Genomic DNA, 20,777 nt, shown 5'->3' on the forward strand with positions numbered 1-20,777 from the left:
TTTCACTAGTGCAGGACCATGGTTTTGTTTGCGCTGCCTGGCGGAAACATCGGCAGGCTCCCGGCAGGATTTGCGGAGCACGGAAAGTCACGGTTCAGAGAGCAGGCAGAGGCCAGGCGTGCCGTTTATTGCGTGTAAGAGAACTTCTTCACCTCTGATTGCTTTTGGTGCACATTCATGTGTACTAAAACACATGAGAGATGCGGTTTGTTGCTGACGTTTTGACCTCAGTAAGGTTTCTGTCACCCCTGTCACTGGTACCTACCTCAGAGTATCTGATTGAGTTGGTAGTTCCGCTATGATACCATCACCGTTGATGTCCAGTTGATTATCTCCTTGGTTTCCATGACAAGCTGAATATTAGGAGTGCTGACACCTTTTAAACATCGGGCTATGAAATGGGGGCTGTGGGATGCCGGTAACTGATGATGGCTGCAATTTGGTGACATTTTCTCAAAGCCAGTCTACTTCTTTCGTGTAACATTGTGAGAAAATGGCCTGGATGATTTGCTTGCCTCCAGGTGTCTTTGAATCATCTGAGGGTTCGAATTTGTTTCCCCCCGTGATCAAAAGTAATGTTATTGAAGTGGACTGGTGCCTCTTCACTTTCTGTGTGGGGGAGGTTGGTATCCTACCCCAGTCTTTGTCTTATTAGTCCTAGGGAACATTCCGGGTCAGTGTGACCTTGACAGGATGAGACGGATGGTGACATTCCTAGTGGTGACACTCCAAGCCATCAGTAGCTTGTAGTAGAGCAGTGTTTCTCAACCCGGTCCACGGGGACCTTCAGACGGTCCACATTTTTGCTCCCTGCCAGACAAACCACATTTTTGCTCATTCCAAGCTCCCTACCAGGAGATGTTAGATGTAGGAACATTGCTGGTGGGATAAATTGCCATTCATTATATTCATTTACGTGATGCTTCTATACAACATGACTTAAAGGAGAGGAAAAGGGTACAATGTATGCGTGTTCCCTGAGACTTAAACATATGATCTTGACATTGTTAACACAATGAGCTACACGGTCAGTTTGGGTATTGATGTTGGGTGATCTGGTGCCTTTCTGTGCGTTTGTGTGGCCAACTGAGCTTGCTCCCGGACATTTTAACCTTCACAGTCACTTCATTTGCAGTGGACCAAGACAGCTGTAGCAGGACAGGAATGTGGCGAGCTGACTTGTTGGAAAGATGACGTTATACGGAGGTGCTAAGTAAAGGCACTGGCCTCTTCTACATAACCACTGATTCTGCTGCTACTATTTATTGCAGGACATTGCGTGACTTCGTGCTTGATTATACACCTGAGTCAGTAATAGGTGTGTCTTAATTAGGCATTTCCTGTAATTAATACTTTTGCCTATAGAATGTAATGGTGCAAAGTAAAGCCATATATATTATCCTCCCTATTTAGGAAAAAAAACAGTGAATGACTAATAAAATGTTATTCATTATACAGTGAAGTAATGCAATAAATGATTAAAGAGGAAGACATTTGAGTACATCTCAGGGATCCGCATTGTCTGATTGGGAGTGACAAGTCACCATTAGCTCCTTACGACAATCTCACTGGCGTTGGCAGTTGTCAGCAGGGCTGGACTTTTCTCTCCTGGGTTTTGAACAAAACATGTTCCTTTTTGCTTTTTAACCAACATTATCAAAATATTTTCTTCCCTTTGTTACTGTTCGCTTCATTGTTTTTTAGCACTGAATGCTTTTCTCCCTAGATATGATCAATTGTCAGATGACTGAGATTTTTATGTCGACTCCTTAAAAATAAGAAATTAATCCGGACTACTGTGAATGACAGTGATTTGAGATTGTGCTACAAATATTCAAAACTCTAATCTGCACGTTTTGAAATAAGTGATAAGGAGCCTAAAAAAAGTCGAAGTAGGTGACGCCAAAAGCATGGTTTGGACCATGGATTTGCATTTGTGCTGCTTCAGCATGGCAGATTTAATGTTTCATAAGAGTAGAATTTTCCAGAACCTTTCAAACTGTAATGCATATATTATTACTGTTTTTTTAATGAGCTCCTTTACCATGCAAACTGGGCATTACGGGTGTCAAATGCAGTCCATTCAGGCGGCGTAAGAGTGTGATTTGGTGAGATTCAAATAAATATAGACCTATATTTTAGATATTAATCCTTCACGGCAGGAACGATGCACTTGGTGCGCAGGTACGATCAGGGCGTAGGTGCTGCTCTCTGGCTACGTCTCTTTGTCACTCACTATGGAACATTTTATCATTTTATTTTACAACACAGATATTTTCCTGCAAAGTCTCAAATCTGCGCAGTTGGGAGCTCACTACCATTATCTTACATTTGCCTGCAAAATTTTGAGAAGACCAAGTAATATTGTAAGTGAATAATATTAAATATGAAATCCATCCATCCATTTTCCAAACCGCTTATCCTACTGGGTCGTCCGGAGCCTATCCCGGAAGCAATGGGCACTAGGCAGGGAACAACCCAGGATGGGGGGGCTAGCCCATCGCAGGGCACACTCACACACCATTAACTCACACATGCACACCTAGGGGCAATTTAGCAAGTCCAATTAGTCTCAGCATGTCTTTGGACTGTGGGGGGAAACCGGAGTACCCGGACGAAACACCACAACGACATGGGGAGAACATGCAAACTCCACACACATGTGACCAAGGCGGAGACTCGAACCCGGGTCCCAGAGGTGTGAGGCAACAGTGCTAACCACTGCACCACCATGCCGTAAATATGAAATCATTTAAAATATTTAAGATGATTTACTTTGTCACAATGGAGGAGGTGCCTAAACACAGGCTGTAAGTGAAACATGACAACATAGAACATTTATGTTTTACGTAACGTTACATTTAGCCTATTTAACAGCCAAAGCAACATACCGACAATACCTCCCTCCCCCCAAACTATGCTCCAGTTTAGATATTTTTATACATTATCTGTAACATTATCATTTACAGTACAGTATAAACAGTCCATGAAGAGCTATTCAAACCAAAAAACACCATGAGGACATGAGGGCGGGCAAAATACAAGAGTGTTTTTGGAGGGACAAAGGGATGAAATCAGAGCAGGTCAGTGGCCAGATGAGCTGGTTCAGGTATTTCTTGAAGTTTGACAGGAGTTTCTTGAAGTTTGACTGCACGTAGGTAGCTTGATCTGGCATCGAGGAACTACACAGGAGAAACACCTGAAGATCACATAGTGTCGTCATCCAGCGCTCGCTACTCAGTCTAGGTAGGTGCCGTTTCATTAGCAGCTCTGAGAACCGGAGCCAAGGACTTGAACTGGATGTGAGCACCTATTGGGAGCCAATTAAGAGAGACAAGTATGGGTGTAATGTCAGGGTAATTAGGCTGATTAAATACCAAAAGTGCTGCTGCATTTTGAATGATCTGCAGCAGTGAGTATAAGCTTATAGTCCTGCCAGCGAAGAGTTGCTTTAATCTAGTCATGAGATGACAAGCACCTGGACCAGTGGCTTAGTCACTTATGAGTAAGTTCCAATCTTCCTGAGGTTAATAATGTCCCAAGCTGTACAGCGATGTTGTGGTGAATGGAAGGACTGGTAGGGAAGACTAGGAGATCTATCTTGTAATAGGTTCAGCTGGAGGTGACAATCTCTGAGAGAGACACACAGAAATCTGAGCGGAGTTAGAAATATCTGAGTTAGATATGGACTGTAGTTGCAGGAGAAGCTGTATTAGTGAGGGTCTGACCTAGAGAAGCAGCATACAGAGGGAAGAGTAGAGGACCAAGACCTGAACCTTGGGGTATACCGGTATTTACCTGTTGCAACCTCGACACCTGTGTACCTTATGGTATTTGGAATAATCTATCTGATAGGAATGTACCAAATCATCTTAGAACCAAAACCAGCTCAGAGAACATGGTGGTGGGCGGAGGGGTGGGGGGGAGGGGGTTGTGTTGAAGGCTGCAGTTGGGTCTTGCACAATGGGAGCAGATGACCAAGGTGTACCAGATCACAAGGTGTCCACAACAGTCAGGAAGGCTGTCTCAGTGGAATGTCCACTTCCGTCTGGGAGGTTATTCCGTGTGAGAAATTCAGAGACTGGTTTGAGGACAGCACACCTGGGACTTTTAAGCTGAAATGGAAGGGAGAAGAGAGACTGATCTTTAATTATTGACTTTTGCTGGGGCATGTGGATACTAATGTTCCCTCTGAATCTCAAATTATTTGGCATCAGTTGTACAAACGAAAAATGTGGCACACAAAGCACTCAAAGTACATTACTGCTGTGTAAGATCTGTCCTAAAGCGGCAGATTAATGTAGAAATATGTTAAGCAGCCGGAAAAAGAGTCAATTTCAGCGGATGGCTGATAGACCTTTTATTAAACTCCCCAAAACTGTAATTGCAAGCTGTGAGAAAGCTGCTGGGGCATTCAGTCAGCATGTTGAATTAATTTTCCTGCTGCATTGTAACTGACGTTGATTCAGTCTGGTCCACGTTTATGTTTATGTATACACGTTTATGTATTTCGTTTCATCCAGTCCTGAGAAGTTGGTTGATGGTCGTCATCTACCTGCATGTGTGGTTTTGTCCAGTAGGTGGCACTAGTAAAGGCATTGGACTTGTGGAATGGACGGGGTCCTAATGTTGTATTCTTCATCAAAGTACACGACGTGAATTTTGCAGCAAAACATCCAGCTCTTCAAATGGGTAACAATGGCAATTTAAATAGGATGGAAACTGGCCGACTAATGTGGTGGGTTTTTCATTGCTCTTTCACATCAGAGGTGGCAGCTATCAGATAAAGAAAACTACCAAATGGGAACAAGGAGGAGGAGAAACAGCAGACAGTATGGCCCGAAAGCCAGTAAGATTAGACAAAAACTTGCTAATCCCATTGGCCTGTGGTTCACAGCAGTGATGCTGTGTCCGACGGACAAGTGTGCAGTGTATTGTGGGAAAATGTTCATGCTGCAGTTCAGTTAAATTGTGGCTTGGTTTTATATCTCTTATTCATATTCACACGTACCAAACCTGAGGCTTGACCTGATGTCTGAAAAAGTCCTTGAAAGTCTGTTCCACTCTATCCATGTACAGAGGAAAAACATGGCTTTAATGAGGATGTTTTGCGTGATTAAATATGGCTGCTCCAAAAGAGACAATTTGGGTCAGCTAAGGAGTAGCCCTCTGATATATGGCAGGACAGCACAGAATAGATGTTCTGTTTAATAAGCGCGATATGCGGAAATGTGTTTCACCTCAGCTCATTTTCTCTCAAGACGCAAACAACCCTAAAAAAGCTCTTATTAGCATCTTGATAAGGAGTGGAGAGTATCTATAAAAATGTAAATCGGAAAAGTGTTCGGGCTGACTTTGTGTGTCTGTGTTCCTGCTCCTCTCCCATTAAGCAGAATTTATTATGGCAACAGTGAATGAAACTTTCCATTCTTACAGTGTGAGATCTGCTAAGAAGCGTCAGATCAGCGGAGGGAGGTGTGTCAGGTGGCGTGGGAGCTGACCGCAGCACTGCGATTGAAAGGGCTGCTTATTACAGTTGTGAGGTGTTTTTTTTGTCAACGTGTTCAGTATTTTTTCCCACTGGGCTGGAACAAGTGTTAATTTAGTTTGTTTGGGATATTTTAAATATATTTAAATAAATATGTTATATTTTGGACTTGGGGTGAGGAAGTGGCTTGGGGTATGGTACAGTAACTGCTGGGTTAGGAGTATGAATACCACCTCAGCTCTTTGTGTGTGGGAGGGGGGGGGGGTGGTGGTGATGTTTTGTATATGTTTTAAGTGAATGACAAAAAATTAGAGAATGGGCAGTTTCTGAAGGAGAGTTATTCTCAGACCGTGTCCCCAGTGTGATGTATAATTCAGGGCAGGGCGGGCAGGGCGGGCAGGGTGGGCAGGGCGGGCAGGGTGGGAGTCTCCCGATACCTGCGAGAGGTGCTGCAGGGAATCTGAAGCAGTGACCTTTCGGAAAAGAGCCTCTGAGTGATGGTTAGACCTGTAATGTCACCCTCTCCTCCCGCCCCCCCTGCACACGCAGCACGCGCTCCTGTTTAAAGATGCCAAGGGCTGTCCTGGTTTGTTGCCATGGCGACTGCCCTGGAGACAGGCAGAGGTTGACTCCTCCTGCGACGTGCGCGTGGGCCGGTGCCAGCGAGCGGCCTGTCAACCCTGCCCCCCCCCCCTTCCTTCCCCCTTTCCTCCCCCCTCCGATCTGCTACATTATCCCAATTAGTCCCATGGCTGATGGACCTGGCTGGAAGACAGACCCCCATGCAGATCCAGTCTCTTGCCGGGTTTCCTTGCACCATTGACTGTGCCAAGCCGTCTGTTTGTAAACAGCGTTCACGCACTGCCCCCCCCCCCCCCCCCAAAGTAAATTACGGTGTAGTGGTCCAGTTGTCCAGAGAAGGAGAGGGGGGCAGTAAACATTGGGCAGAATTACCTGTGAAGGGGGCTCTTACACACAGCTTGTGATGGGGATCCTGGTGATGCTCGCATTCTGAAAATGAAAATCCTATTTAGTTACTTGCTGTTCAGTTCAGTGGATTTGTGGGATGAAGCTGAACGCTCCAAAGGCAGAGTCCTGACTATTATCTGTGTCTGGTTAATCAGAATCGCCTCATGCCATATTACTTGTGAGCTGTGACTTTGGGTGACCTTGAATGACCTAGTGTGACCTTTCGTGACCCTGTGTGACCCCTTTCTGCTCTCTCCATGACTCTCGCAGGTCTGGCGAGGGCCAAGTCGGTACCCAGCCACACCTATTCCAATGAAGTGGTGACGCTCTGGTACCGCCCCCCCCGACGTACTGCTGGGCTCTACCGACTACTCCACCTGCCTGGACATGTGGTGAGCGCCCACCCCCCACCCAGTAGCCACCCTGCTCATCCATCCACGAGCCTGTGCATCTGCCCGTCTTTTCATCAGTCGATCGGCGTATCTGCTTGATATCTATCCATCTGTCCATCCTTCTAGTTGTTCACCGTTCCATCCATCTGTTTCTTAGTCTGCAAAACATCCAGTCATTCATCCATACTACCTTGCTCTTTCATCCTTCAGTTCAACAGCACATCCATCCATCCATCCATCCATCTCTGTGTTTTACACCACTTATATCTTCAACTCTACCTTCATCTGTCTCTTTTTGTTTCCCCTATCCATCCATGATGCCTATTTTCTTGGAAGATTGGGAATGGGTCCTACGCCCCCCCTCCCCCCAAAGAGTCACCCTGCAAAATATCCTGGAATCAGTTCAAACTCATTATATATATTCAGTATATATCGGCAGTGTATGTACTCCTTTATATAAACACTGCTTTCGAACATGTGGCAAAATCATTAGAGAGTGACTCTGAGGTAGGAGGTTTCTGCCTGTGCTGCGGAGGAACTGGACAAGCGTTTCCTTTGTAGCCGGGAGAAACATCAGGTACTGCTTTCAGGGACATAAAGTGCTTTTCCGGAGCACTCGTTAGCGAGGACTTAATAAATGTTTAATGTAATGTTTGACAAGTGTTCTGTTTGAGTTAAACTGTGTCCACGAGGGAGCTCAGGTTTTATTGTCTCTCAGAAAGAGAGACAGCAGCATAAGTCTCCTGACGATGGTAGTAAAAGGCAAACGAGACACTTCTGATACTCCTGGGAGTGCATCTAAGTGGGAAGGCCAAAGCCGGGCGTCCCACACCCAACTATAAAGAATTCTTTAGCATGAGTAACAAGTCTGGCAGTATTTGGGCTGATGAGTAGCCGAGGGAGGGGCGACGAGGAGGTGGGAAGGTAAACAGGGTGGCGTTGGGGGGTCATCCCGGGGTGTGGCCCCCATGAAGAGGGGATTCCGAAGAGGGGAGAAGATGCTGGGGGTGAATAGTAGTGAGGGGAGTTGAGTTCGTTTGGAACCAGAAATCAAAAGATTAGTGGGTTTAACACCAGGTGAGAAGTTTATGTGGTAGTCAACAGAAAATACACTACCAGTCACTACCAGTCACTACCACTCACTACCAGTCACTGCCAGTCACTACCAGTCACTACCAGTCACTGCCAGTCACTACCAGTCACTACCAGTCACTGCCAGTCACTGCCAGTCACTGCCAGTCACTACCAGTCACTACCAGTCAAAAGTTCTGGCACACACTAAGCTTTTTTACATTTGCATGTTATTCACTTAACATTTACTAAAAATACATTCAATATCCTTTGCTAACAAAAAAATTACAGTATTTTAACCATTTGAGTTCTTTAATTGGCAAGTAAATGTCTTCATAAACCTCGAGCAATTATAACAACAGAGAAAATTCGAGGCATTCTTACTACAAGGGACACTATATACTGCTCAGTTTCACAGGATTAAACAGTGAACTAACCAGTGCATTTAAAGTTAAAGGACAACCTAGAATTTGACTACGCCATCATCGTACAACCAGTTAATAGGATGTCAGACATGCGCTGTTACATACTCTATCCATGTTATAAAGGAAACTTGTTTTATTGGACTTATATTTTCATTTATGGTTGTTCGCTCAACATTGCAATGCTTAACAAGATTTTTAAAAAATCAACAGTTTATGTAATAACTGGAAAGGTGGTTAAAAGCCTGTGGTGTGCAAAAACTTTTGACTGATATTGTACGTGCGAGACTGTGGGCAGACTTGCGACTTCCAGTAACAGCAGAGTTGAGTGGCCAGTGTTTATGGTGAGGAGGGTGTGACGGGGGCCGGGGGCTGCTGCCGTGATGGCGGATGGTAAATGAGGCGCATCCCTGCCTGATTCTGCGCAGGCGTCCATGGGGACGACTAACACATGGACTCCAGCTGCATGTTGCCAAGGGTAATTAGACCGGAGTGGCATGAGGTGTGTGTGTGTGAGGGGGAGCGTAGCTGGGCAAAATTGGGGATGGGGACCATTGAACAACCAAGGTGGGGCCAAGAAAAATCAACATTCTGCTGACATTGCAAAGTGCGCATTAAAGGAGATGGTTCCTGAGGACCTTGCAGAAGCTTAGCTGTCTATCTCATTGGTCTTCAGAGCGAATGTGATCTTATTCTGCTTTAAATGTGTGTGCTTGTGTATGTCATTAGGCGGCCAGTATTGTCCACTGCCAGGCAACAGCCAAACAAACACTTGCGGCCCAGTCAGCGATATGGCTCCCGCGTTAACCGGCCAGGAGGTTCTTCGCCAGAGCAAAATCTCGACAGGCATTTACCCCTCACTGAGGTGACAGCTGTGGAGTGCAAGGACTCTGGCCAAAGCCTGAGTTAATATCCAAGCTGCGTTAGACCAGACTCACGGCTGGAGAACGCTTCTTAAATCATTAGCATTATTTACGTGCCTAGCGAGCAAGTTTATTTAAAGTTTATTGCTGGTGTATCTCACGACTGTACGTGTTTATTATGCAGAATCTCAGGTTACTCTTCTGACATCCATAAGTTTTCCCCTCATATGCAGGACATTTGACAGAGGAAAGAGCCAGGTGTGAGTTCCTGGCACATCTTTGACGGAGGGCAGCAGACAGCAAGGTGGTTCCAGGAAAAGGTCTGGTTATTAGACCATTTAGCCATCTTTTGGATGGAGAGAGCAGAAAGGGGTCACAATGGGGTCACACGAGGTCACACAGGGTCACGAAACATGGTGCCTGATGTAAGTATCACACCATGCCAGGCTCCGGTATGATCAAAGTCATCGGAAGAGTAAACTGACGTTGGCGTAAAGAAGAACAGTGAAGATTTTTGCATGACAGTCACACCTTATTGCCAATCGATGTTTTTCACGGCGGCCAGAGACGGGGCCAGATATATGCTGCGCCAAATGCACCGGGCCAATGCCGGCAGCTTGGTGATAAATGAGCCCCGACACCGGCAGAAATGCGATGTCTCGGGCCTCGTTGGGATTTTCCGCAAGATTTAGCATTAGCCGCCAACTGTCAGGCCAAGTTCAACAAAGGAAGTTATTTTTCCCCTTTTGAAGAAATGGCTTAATGGCCAGTCAGCTAACACAAAGGAGCTTTTATAGGACTACAGAAGTCCGTCGGAGAATGAAATCGCTTCCTCTGTGGTCGTTCTGTGTCGCGTGGCCCTGGGGGAACTCATGTGTCGTTATCAAGCACCAGAGACGACCCTCGACGGACTCCCTAGCTAATTGTGAGCGATGAGGGTCATTAGACGGAGGAACCCAAAGAGTCGCTGTTACTGCTGTAGACACCCTGCAGACGCATAATCCCGCACGGCTCGCACGCTGCCGTGTCATGCCACTTTCCATGGCGACACAGGGGTTGTCGTGTCGCTCTTGTCACGTTTGTTGTTGTTTCTGCCTGAGGCTCTTGCTTTGCTAACTCCGATAATGCAGTGTAAATGGACTGGGCAGTGATTTTCTTCCTGGATAAGGATCAGTGGCAGCTGCTGGCTAGAAAAATTGAGGAGGTAACAAGATAATGCATTTGACAATATTACTGTAGTGATCTTTCCCAAGAAAATAGAAAATGTGTGTTTAAAGAACAATATTTATTTTCACGAGTTGTTTCAAAGTAATTTATTTCAAAATTCAATCTAAAAAATAGAGGAGATACTACCTCTGTAGATCAGCCACCACAGATTAGGATGCTGTTAATCAGAACGTGGAATGAATGTCCCACTTTCCTTTTGTTTAGGGGCGTGGGATGCATATTCGTGGAAATGATGCAAGGCGTCGCTGCGTTTCCTGGGATGAAGGACATCCAGGATCAGCTTGAGAGAATATTTCTGGTAAGTTCCACAGTTTGCCTTGTTATCGAGTGATGCTGGGGAACATTTGTGTGACTCGTTCGTTTCTGCCCGATATGTAGATGCGTTCACACCTTTGGGTTCATATTTGGGTAGGAAGTGCTGCCCGTGAGGACCGGTCTGGAGGGGGGCTGTGCATCATATCGCATGGGTCTGCAGGGGCTGTGTGAGTCCTGCGAGTGGGGTCTTTCGGAACTTCCGGTCGTTTCTAGGACCTCTCAGGCAGGAATAGGTTCTGGAAACTCTGGAGAAATCACTGAATATATGGAGAAGACATTTACTGATATTTAACTGCAAGATTGACCATACAATTGAAACCATTTGTACATCTGGAGGCCTTTTGTTTTGAAATTTAGGTCAGTTATCCGTTATGTTTGATGGAAAGGTCGGCCATTTTGGGATGAGCAGAAGTCAAGAAATCAAGTCAAAGTATCTTCATTGTCATCTTCGGCTATATGACAGACAGACCAAATGCTAAAATGAAGTATTGATTCTGCTGGTTGTAGTGCAAACGAAAATGTAATTAAATGAATATAAATACAGAAGGAATGGAATGGTGGTGTAGTGGTTAGCACTGTCGTCTCACACCTCCGGAACCCGGGTTCGATAAATATGCAAGACATTTAAACATGACATATTGAGACATGGACGTAAGACATACGACGGGAAAATCCTGTTAAAAATCAGTGGAAAGTGGAAAGTCAGCATCATCAAAAGGCTGAAAAAGTCACAGCAAAGTTCAAACCATCGGAACAGGAAGATAAAACCAGTATGACCTCCTGGTAAGAAAAGCGAACCGACACTCGCTGATATCCACTTTAAAAACTCTCACAAACACCGTTGCCTAAAACTCATGCAAGTTCAACAGCCATTTTCCATACTTTTCTCCGTAACCCGTTCCTGAAACCGCTCTGCTGACCCCATAAAAAACCTAAGAATGCATTTGGGCTAACCAGGGCCAGCTGAGTTTCATCATCTGGGTTATCTTTGGGGCTGGTGATCCCTCACCATGGTAACCAAACCCACCCCCACACCATTACTGCACCTCCCTGCGGTATGGCGGCTCCCTGGAGGGAAGCAGTCTTGGGTAACAGAGAGAAGCAGCAGGGATACAGAAATAAATCATATTGTAAATGGAGAAGATGCAGATATACATGCTATTGCGTTTTCATTTTGCTCATCATCCAGAACTGACACATTTGCACTTGTGCAGAGCTGACCCCAGGAAGGTTATGTACGTATTATTAAAGAAAGACATATTGGGATTGGCCTGTATGTGTCAGGTGGGGGTACTCACAGCCAATCAGGCTGCTCCGGCCACACACTCAGCTGTCAGCTAGGCTGAGGTCGGCCTAGACAGGCACACTGGAGCGGGAACCGACTGGCCTGCCTCCAATTGGCTGGGAGCGGGTCGGCTCTGTGACTGACGTTCTCATTCTGCATTGTGACACGGCAACCGTCAGTACCTACTCGGAGACGCACAGTTTAGGGAGTTACGTGTGGTCTGAGAAATTACCCAAAAAAATGTTAGAGAAAATGTCTTGTGGAAATCCCGTTTCCATGATGTATTCTGAAGCACACGTGTCGTTTGTAACCTTGGCACCCGCGGGGAAATTCGTGAAGGACCCTTTTTTTTCGCCGGTCATACATCACTGTTATACTTCTGCCAGTTTATGAAGACATTTGTAATTCCCCCCTGTATGTGTTGATTTTTACTGTGTAATCTGTCACATGCTGTGTGTGCTTGGTGAAGATTGGCCCAAGATCCATTTCGGTTGTATGGCAGGTTTCGGGGTGAGAGGCGGGGTGATACCTGCTTCATGGCCACGAGTCGTCCTTGATGTGGTATATAAACAGGGCTGCTGATGGGAAAGGGGTTTTCTGTGTGTGTGTGTGTGTGTGTGTGTGTGTGTGTGTGTTCGTGTTTCTCTGTATGTGTTTGTTTTTTTTTTGGGGGGGGGGGGGGGGGGGGATTCTCTCACAAGGACAGTAAACTGTGAAAAACATGTTGTGGAGATGTCCTCAGGACAGTTTTGCTAGTTTAGTGGGACGGATCATTAACCACATGAAAGTGACAGTCAGCTGGAAGATGGTAAGACAAATAGGTGTGTGTGTGTGTGTGTGTGTGTGTCTGTCAGATTTTTTGCATATCTGATCTGGGTACAGCAGAAGATTTTTTTATGTACATGCACCATATAGACAAAAGTATTGGAATACACCTTGTAATCATTGAATGCAGGCGTTTCATTCTAACCCTTTGCCACCGTTGTATAAAATCAAGCACATAGTCGTATAAGTCAGGTTTACAAACATTGTGAAAGGATGGATCATTCTGAAGATCTCAGTGTGATTCTGTCCTCGGATGCTACCATTGCAGTAAGTCAGTGAATCAAATTTCTCCCCTGCTAGATATTCCATGGTCAATTCTAAGTGGTTTTACTGCAAAGTGGAAGCGTTTAGGTGCAATAGAAACTCAGCCACGAAATGACAGGCTACATAAAGTAATAGAGTGTGGTTGCCGAGTGCTGAGGCGCATGGTGCATAAAGTTCCAACACTTTGTTGACTCAATAATTGCAAACTTCCTCTGTCATTAACCTCCAGCACAAAAACTCTGCTCAGGGAGCTTCATGGAATGGGCTTCCATGGCTGAGCAGCCTGCATGCAAGCCGCGCATCACCAAGTGTAATAGCAAGCGTTGGATGGAGTGGTGTAAAGCATGCTGTCACTGGACTCTGAAGCAGTGGAGATGTGTTCCATGGAGTTATGAATCACGCTTCTCTGTCTGGCAGTCTGATGATGATTCTGGGTTTGGTGGATGCCAGGAGAACTGACTGCATTGTGACAAATGTAAGGTTTGGTGGAGGAGGGATAATGGTATGGGGTCATTTTTCAGGGGTTGGGCTGCGCCCCTTAGTTCCAGTGAAGGGAACTCTTAATGCTTCAGCCTGCCAAGACATTTTGGATAGTTCTATGCTTCCAGCTTTATGGGTTCTATAGATAGAGTTAAGTGAGTTTGGTGTGGAACTTGACTGGCCCACACAGAACCCTGACCTCAACCCCATCAAACACCTTTGGGATGAACTAGAACGGAGATTGTGAGCCAGGCCTTCATGTCCAACATCAGTGCCTGATCTCATAAGTACTCTTCTGGGTGAATGGGCAAAACTCCCACGGACGCACTCCAAAATCTTGTAGAAAGCCTTTCCAGAAGAGTGGCAGCTGTTATAACTGCAAAGGAGGGACCAGCTCCGTATTAATGTGGATATAGAATGGGATATCAGAAAAGTTCCTGTGGGTGTGATAGCCAAGCGTCCCAATACTTTTGTCCATATAATGTATATGCGCTTACTGGCCACTTTATTAGGTTCACCTGGCTAAAACCAGGTTGGACCCACTTTTGCCTTCAGAATTGCCTGATTTCTTCAACATTCATCCATTCAACAAAGTGCTTAAAACGTTCCTCAGACACTTTGGTCCATGCTGACATGATAACATCAGATCTGTCAGCTGTACCTTCATGATGAAGGTCATTTGTTTCACCGCATTCCATAGGTGCTCTGTTGGATTGCAATCTGGTGGCTGTGGAGCCCATTTGAGGACAGTGAACTTGTCATGTTCAAGAAACAAGTCTGAGATGATATGAGCTTTGTGGCATGGCGTGTCATCCTGCTGGAAGTAGCCATTAGAAGCTGCATGCGCTGTGGTCATCAAGAGATGGACATGGTCAGCAATAATATTGTGGTAGACTGTGGCATTTAAATGATGCTTCACGCAGGGGCAGCTGGGTCAAAGGTAAGGCGGGGTAACACCACGCAGGGGCATCTGGGTAAAGGGTAAAGTGGGGTAACAAGATGTCAGCCCCCCCCCCCCCCCCCCCCCGGAAAACGCCAGCTGGGAATATAAATAAACGTTCCTAAAAAATTATGTGGGCAATTACTGGAGCTGGCTGGGCCTTTCAGTGGCGGGGGAGGTCTGGGGAAGGGGGCATAATTAAGTTATTGAACACATTCCACATGCCTTCACAACGTGATTCAGGCACGAGATGTAAAATCTGTCTGTCCTCTGTGGGAATGGATGGTCCTCTTGGGTCCTTGACGTGACCTTATGTGACCCCTCCACTGCATCCTGACAGGAATATGTCTGTGAGGTAATTTATGACCCCACCCATCATCCTCGTCTTTGCACCACCCCCCCTGCCCTCCACAAAGGAACAAACGAACACCCCAGCGGTGTGTATATGTATAATACAGACATGGTTAAGGAGAAACTCATTTTCTACCCAGAGTGCCTTTTCTTCAGGAACCTGGCCATGAGTGTACGAATGTGGGCAGCATGGGGTGACCTTTGACCCTGGGGAATTGCGGTGACTCCTGGCTGAAACTCCAGCTGATGCCTCCTGCCCCCAGTTTGTGTTTTCAGTTCCTTCAGGGTCGGTACGCTCTCAGCTTACCGCTTCATTTCGTTAATGGCTTGGAGTAAGTCATGTGACCTGTGATGAACCCTGTCATATTAAACAGCTGAGTAAAGATGAATCACCCACAAGCGTCGGAATAGAGGTGGTTTCGTCCGGCTCGGTTCCTCCGCCGTCAGCTGGCGTTTAATAAATTCCCCGTAAGAATTTATCACCCATGAAGAACTGTTATTCCTAAATTCCAAATGCATGTAGCTGCTCCACTTCCAAAACCGTAAGGCTGTGTGCAAGTCTTTAGCTGTGCAGTCATCGTTAAACCACGCAGACGCACTCAGCCGATCTCCACTGCTTTACTGGGGCTGTCGATGGGCCTGGACCAATGTTTACTCTGTGCCATTGAAGTTAATTATCTGCTAACAAACAGGTAACCCATAACCCCCCTCCCCCCCCCCCCCCCACCAGTTTATTTGACCAGATTCCAGGCTACTTAAGTGTGACCGGTTAATTGGAGTCAGATGCCCTTTCTCCTGGACTCTCCTGGAGTTGTGCCCTCCTCCCCGCGCCCCCCCCCCCCCCCCTTGGGGGTCTGATGTCATTACGTTGTCCTCATGTCCCCTATGGTCCCTGCTGTCTTCTCAGCTTGGTCACCTGCCATGTTGTCGGGACGGAAACCTATTGGCCACTGAAGGCCAATAACCACCCTCTTGTTTCCCTGCCCCCCCCCCACAGAATGTCTTGTCCTAATTACCATTCCCCCCAACCCAATTCAATGGGTCATGAAAAACGATATGCTTGACGTGCTGGTGTCCTGGACGCCCATGAATTCCTCCACATCTGAGGTTCTGTTACCCAGGATGCCTCAATGCGGCCGATCAGGGCCATACAGGCTTCGGACCACCCAGCTACGCAAGGTCTGTTTACACGACCCCTCCAAGGTCATCTCTGTCACAAAATGGGCCTTAGCCTCCCTGACTGGCCTTGCATTTCTCTGTTTCACACTCTCCATCCTGAACTCATTTCCTGTCTTGCTTGAGCTTGGCCTTCATCGCTCGGTCGCTGGGTCTCCGCTAAAACCCTGCAGCTGTTTTACTGCTAAGGAGATGTCCTGTTTCACATCTTTACTGCCCCCCCCTCCCCACACAGTGTTTTCTTGCCCCAAGCCCACAAGCCCTGGTCATTGGAGAGTGACTCTCTGATTGGGTGGCATGTTGGGGACCTCGAGCTCCATCTCTGAGAGTACCCACGCTCTTTTCCTTGTGCTTAGTGGCCTCCCCAGGCGTAACCTCCCGGCTCTATTCCAAAACGCTTTTCATGGAGAAAAAGCCACCTGACTTTTATTTTCGAATAGCGCGGCTGTGCAGCTGTCCCTCGGTACGGCTCTCACTGGCATTTTTAAAACGTGCAGCGTGTAATTAAACTGACTGCACTAAACACTATTAATCTGGCTGGTTCGGGCCCCTGCCAGCGGAGGCGAATGGGGCCTTGAAAAGGACATACTCCCTCCCCTACCCCCACCCCTAAGAGAAAAACCCTGTAATTTACCACGCCGGCTGCACACCGCGCGCACACTGCCCGCATGGTTACGTTAGCATGCTAAGCACCGGGCAGAGCTGAGATTGCTGATTCGCGCTCGCAGTCCCACTGGATGCGGTGCCTAGTCTCTGACAGGAATGCCCTTTTACCAGAGGAATTACAGCTTGGAATGGGGGGGGGGTGCTTGAAGCCCCAGGTGTAATACCCACCTTTGAGTCATTGAAGAGACATTCGAAATACCCCCTTCCCCCCACCCTAATGTCCCTCACTTTATGATGGATGGAACCGGCCCAGTTAGGAACAGCATTCCATCACCCCCCACAGTGGCAGGAATGGGGAGGGGGGTGGAACAATAGCATATGTACTGTAATTAAGAGAGCGAGAGACCCCCCCCCCCCCCCACTCCCCCTGACCCCTCCCACTGAGAGGATGCTGCCAGAGAGGGCTAATTTCACTTTCCTCCTCCGGGGCGGGAAGGAAACTGGGAGAGAGCAGGTGGGATAATCACCCTTTGTGTCAGGCTTTCAGACGTCCGCCCCCCCCCCCCCCCCCCACACCGACACACACACACACACACACACACACACACACACACACACACACACACACACACATGCACAGAGCGGTTTAACCACTTAAACAGCTTTACTCTTCTGTGGATTTAAAGATAATAAGATGATTCAGTGAAACACACACTTTCTGTGTGTCACTTGTGGACATTATTAATTATTATTATTATTATTATAATATTGAGAGTGGATAGCCTTGTCATCTTCCACCTCTGGGGTTGTGCCTGAGCATTATTATTATAAATGCATGCCTGACACATGGCTGGTATGTTGACGGACACTCGCCTTGAATAATTCCTGACCAGCCTCGCCACACATTCTTTGTTCTCATGCAAACGAGACCCACGTGTGATACCTGCCAGCCCGTCTTTCCCATGTCAACTTCTCTCTCGCGACTCTGAAAGGGCGGATTTCCATGAGTGTTAGTCGGAGCGGAGCTCTGCTTGCTTAGGGAGCAGGGCCATAACCTCAGAGAAAGAGGCGTCTGTCTGCTTTACGGGGCTCTACTGCCCTCTGCTGGCAGCATGAGGCTAAAACCCAAAATCCGCAAAACCGTGTCTGTCGGGCAGATGTAGCCAAAGTGGCGTTGGGTAAATGTGGGATCTGTCATTAGTGCAGTCGCAGGGCTTGTGAGTATATGGTTATATAAAGGTTCATATCTTTTGGCCAATGCCACTGAAAGAACAAAAAAGCATGTTTTTCTACATGTGTTTTGCAGGTTCCTTATTAACCACAAGTTTATTTATCCTGAATGGATCTGACTGTGATATTAAACGTCTCTCTCCTCATTTCTTTGGCCAACGGACTCTACATTTGAATGGCCTTTCGCTACGCTAATCTGTGCGGCCTTACAGTGTCTGGTCACATGCAGTGGTGTGTTGGTATGTCCCTGTGCATGTCGGTGTGTGTGACCCTGTCCCAGTTGCCCTAAGATGGCCTCGCTGTCTCTTTCAGGTACTCGGTACCCCGACTGAGGACACGTGGCCTGGTGTCCACTCCCTGCCTCACTTCAAACCCGGTGAGCCCCCGTTTCCCGTTAAAGATCACTCAGCTGGCTAGCTGTTCATCTCCATTTATGTTTTACTTGTTTAGTGAAAACCGGGCCGGTGTTTAGCTTACAGTTGGCCATCGTCCGGACGTGTAGTTTCTATGCTTCCGAGTTAATGGCTAGAAAGTCCTGTATTCTGGACTCTTTTGCAAGAAAACACAAGTACGCAGGCCTTGTACAAACGAACAGCAGAAATGCCGACTATTAGCAGTGAGCTAACAGTCCAGCATCCGGCACTGTGCAGCGGTAATGCTCACACAGGTTATTAATTAGCAGAGTGATTTAAACCCCAGTCTGATTCCCCCCCATGTCGTGGTTCTTTGCTGGTTCAGTCAACGCTGAACTTCCTTAACCAGTACGCCCCCTGCTGGCCTCAGCTGTATTGCCACCCCATTCCCTTCCCAAGCTGCTTCTGTCAGTGTCTCATTACCGGCCGTCCTTTTGCCCAGGGCCTTACGCCGCACAGCCAAAAGCGGACGCATTGCCTGCCCTCTGATCTGCCGGGTGGCCGAGATGGAACATGTGCACCAATAATGAGTCATTAAAGGGTCACAAGTTAATTATAGTTCAGCGGCAGTTGGCGGTAATTAGCTCGGGATGTTCATTCGTTCAGGTGAAATGTGCAGGGAGGAAGGCAGATTCGTGTCTAAATCCAGTCGACTGCACAGTCAAAGCATGGCGGCATGTGGCAGATAACGTCTCACAGGGTGTACGTTTTTGGGGGATCGAGAAAGGGGGTGCTTAGTGACAGTGACAAATGACATGTATGTGTAACCTTCATATATTCCCCGAGTATGGGTATATTTATAGAAATAATCTTTTTTTCGATATTTTATTTCTCTGCCAAAGTAAATGACTTAATTGTAAATTATATGGATAAAGTCTTCAACCGCACAACATATGTAAATGACACCACTTTGTAACACAGATGCACTTTAGCGTTCGAACAGCAGGGGGCACTGTCACTATTTACTGCAGCACTGAGGACTGTTACAGACGCTGTGTCTGTTTCATTCCACTTCAAACACTGTATTCAGACTAATAAAATGTCACAAATTCACAATAACTGGTTTACGGATGCCTACGTGTTTCCAAGTGCTTTAAAAAAGCAATTAATATATGAAGATATATTGTAAAATAATTGGAGTTGCTAAATTGCCCATAGGTGTGCATGTGTGAGTGACTGGTGTGTGAGTGTGCCCTGCGATGGCCAAGGACTGTTTAACAGGTTAATGTGTTTCTAAAATATATTCTTGTAGATTTATATCTAGGAAATGATTTAGAATTTTATATATAGGAAATGGTCTTGTTTTTCAAAAAATATATCTGCAAATGTTACAATTATGCATTAAATTATGTTCCATACAGTAATAAATGGAGCCACTTTACCAAGTGTAATGTCAGTGGAACATGAGTTCAGCATCATCCCCATCATCATCATCGTCATCTTCATGTGCCTTTATTCCGTTGCAGGACATTGTGGGCCCACAAGGGGGAGTTATATGAAAGCTACACAGTGGTCTACACTTATCCACAATTTTGCTTTCCGCGGCTTCAGTTATCTGCAGTCAATCGTGGTCTGAGAATATTAAATGGAAAATTCCAAAAATAAACACTTTGTAAGTGTTAAATTGCACTCTGTTCTGAGTAGCGTGATGAAATCTCATGCCGTCCCGCCCGAGACGTGAATCATCCCTATACCCCATACAGGGTATCCACACTGTATACGGCATCCACCCTTTAGCTATCCCTTTGTGCAGGGTATCCACACTGTATACGGCATCCACCCTTTAGCTATCCCTTTGTGCAGGGTATCCACACTGTATACGGCATCCACCCTTTAGCTATCCCTTTGTGCAGGGTATCCACACTGTATGCGGCATCCACCCTTTAGCTATCCCTTTGTGCAGGGTATCCACACTGTATACGGCATCCACCCTTTAGCTATCCCTTTGTGCAGGGTATCCACACTGTATACGGCATCCACCCTTTAGCTATCCCTTTGTGCAGGGTATCCACACTGTATACGGCATCCACCCTTTAACTATCCATTTCTGCAGGGTATCCACACTGTATACGGCATCCACCCTTTAGCTATCCTTTTCTGCAGGGTATCCACACTGCATACGGCATCCACCCTTTAGCTATCCTTTTCTGCAGGGTATCCACACTGTATACGACATCCACCCTTTAGCTATCCCTTTGTGCAGGGTATCCTCACTGTATCATCCATCCTTTAGCTATTTGGCAGCCACCTCAGTTATCAGATCGATGGTTGAGGTGTTGCAACGCTTGTGTTGAAGTAACCCTTAAATAATTCTTAGTTAGTGTTGATAATCTCTTATTGTGCCTAAATTATGGCGTAAACTTTACCATAGATATGTACGCATAGAAAATGCATAGTATATATAGTTTGTTACTATCTTTGGCTTCAGGCATCTGCTAAGTGTCTTGGAACATTTCCCCT

General features: G+C 46.5%; 1 protein-coding gene across 1 annotated transcript in view; it reads left to right on the top strand.

Annotated features, from left to right (window-relative positions):
- The window catches only part of LOC125749658 (cyclin-dependent kinase 14-like), a 99,323-nt gene that overhangs the window by 50,518 nt on the left and 28,028 nt on the right, over positions 1 to 20,777 (top strand). Inside the window, 4 exon segments of the mRNA XM_049027126.1 lie at positions 6,728 to 6,795; positions 6,797 to 6,849; positions 10,637 to 10,730; positions 18,217 to 18,280. Of these exon segments, the coding sequence (XP_048883083.1) occupies positions 6,728 to 6,795; positions 6,797 to 6,849; positions 10,637 to 10,730; positions 18,217 to 18,280 (279 nt within the window).

This window comes from Brienomyrus brachyistius, chromosome 9 (genome assembly GCF_023856365.1).
Source record: "Brienomyrus brachyistius isolate T26 chromosome 9, BBRACH_0.4, whole genome shotgun sequence".
In the NCBI taxonomy this organism is placed as follows: Eukaryota; Metazoa; Chordata; class Actinopteri; order Osteoglossiformes; family Mormyridae; genus Brienomyrus; species Brienomyrus brachyistius.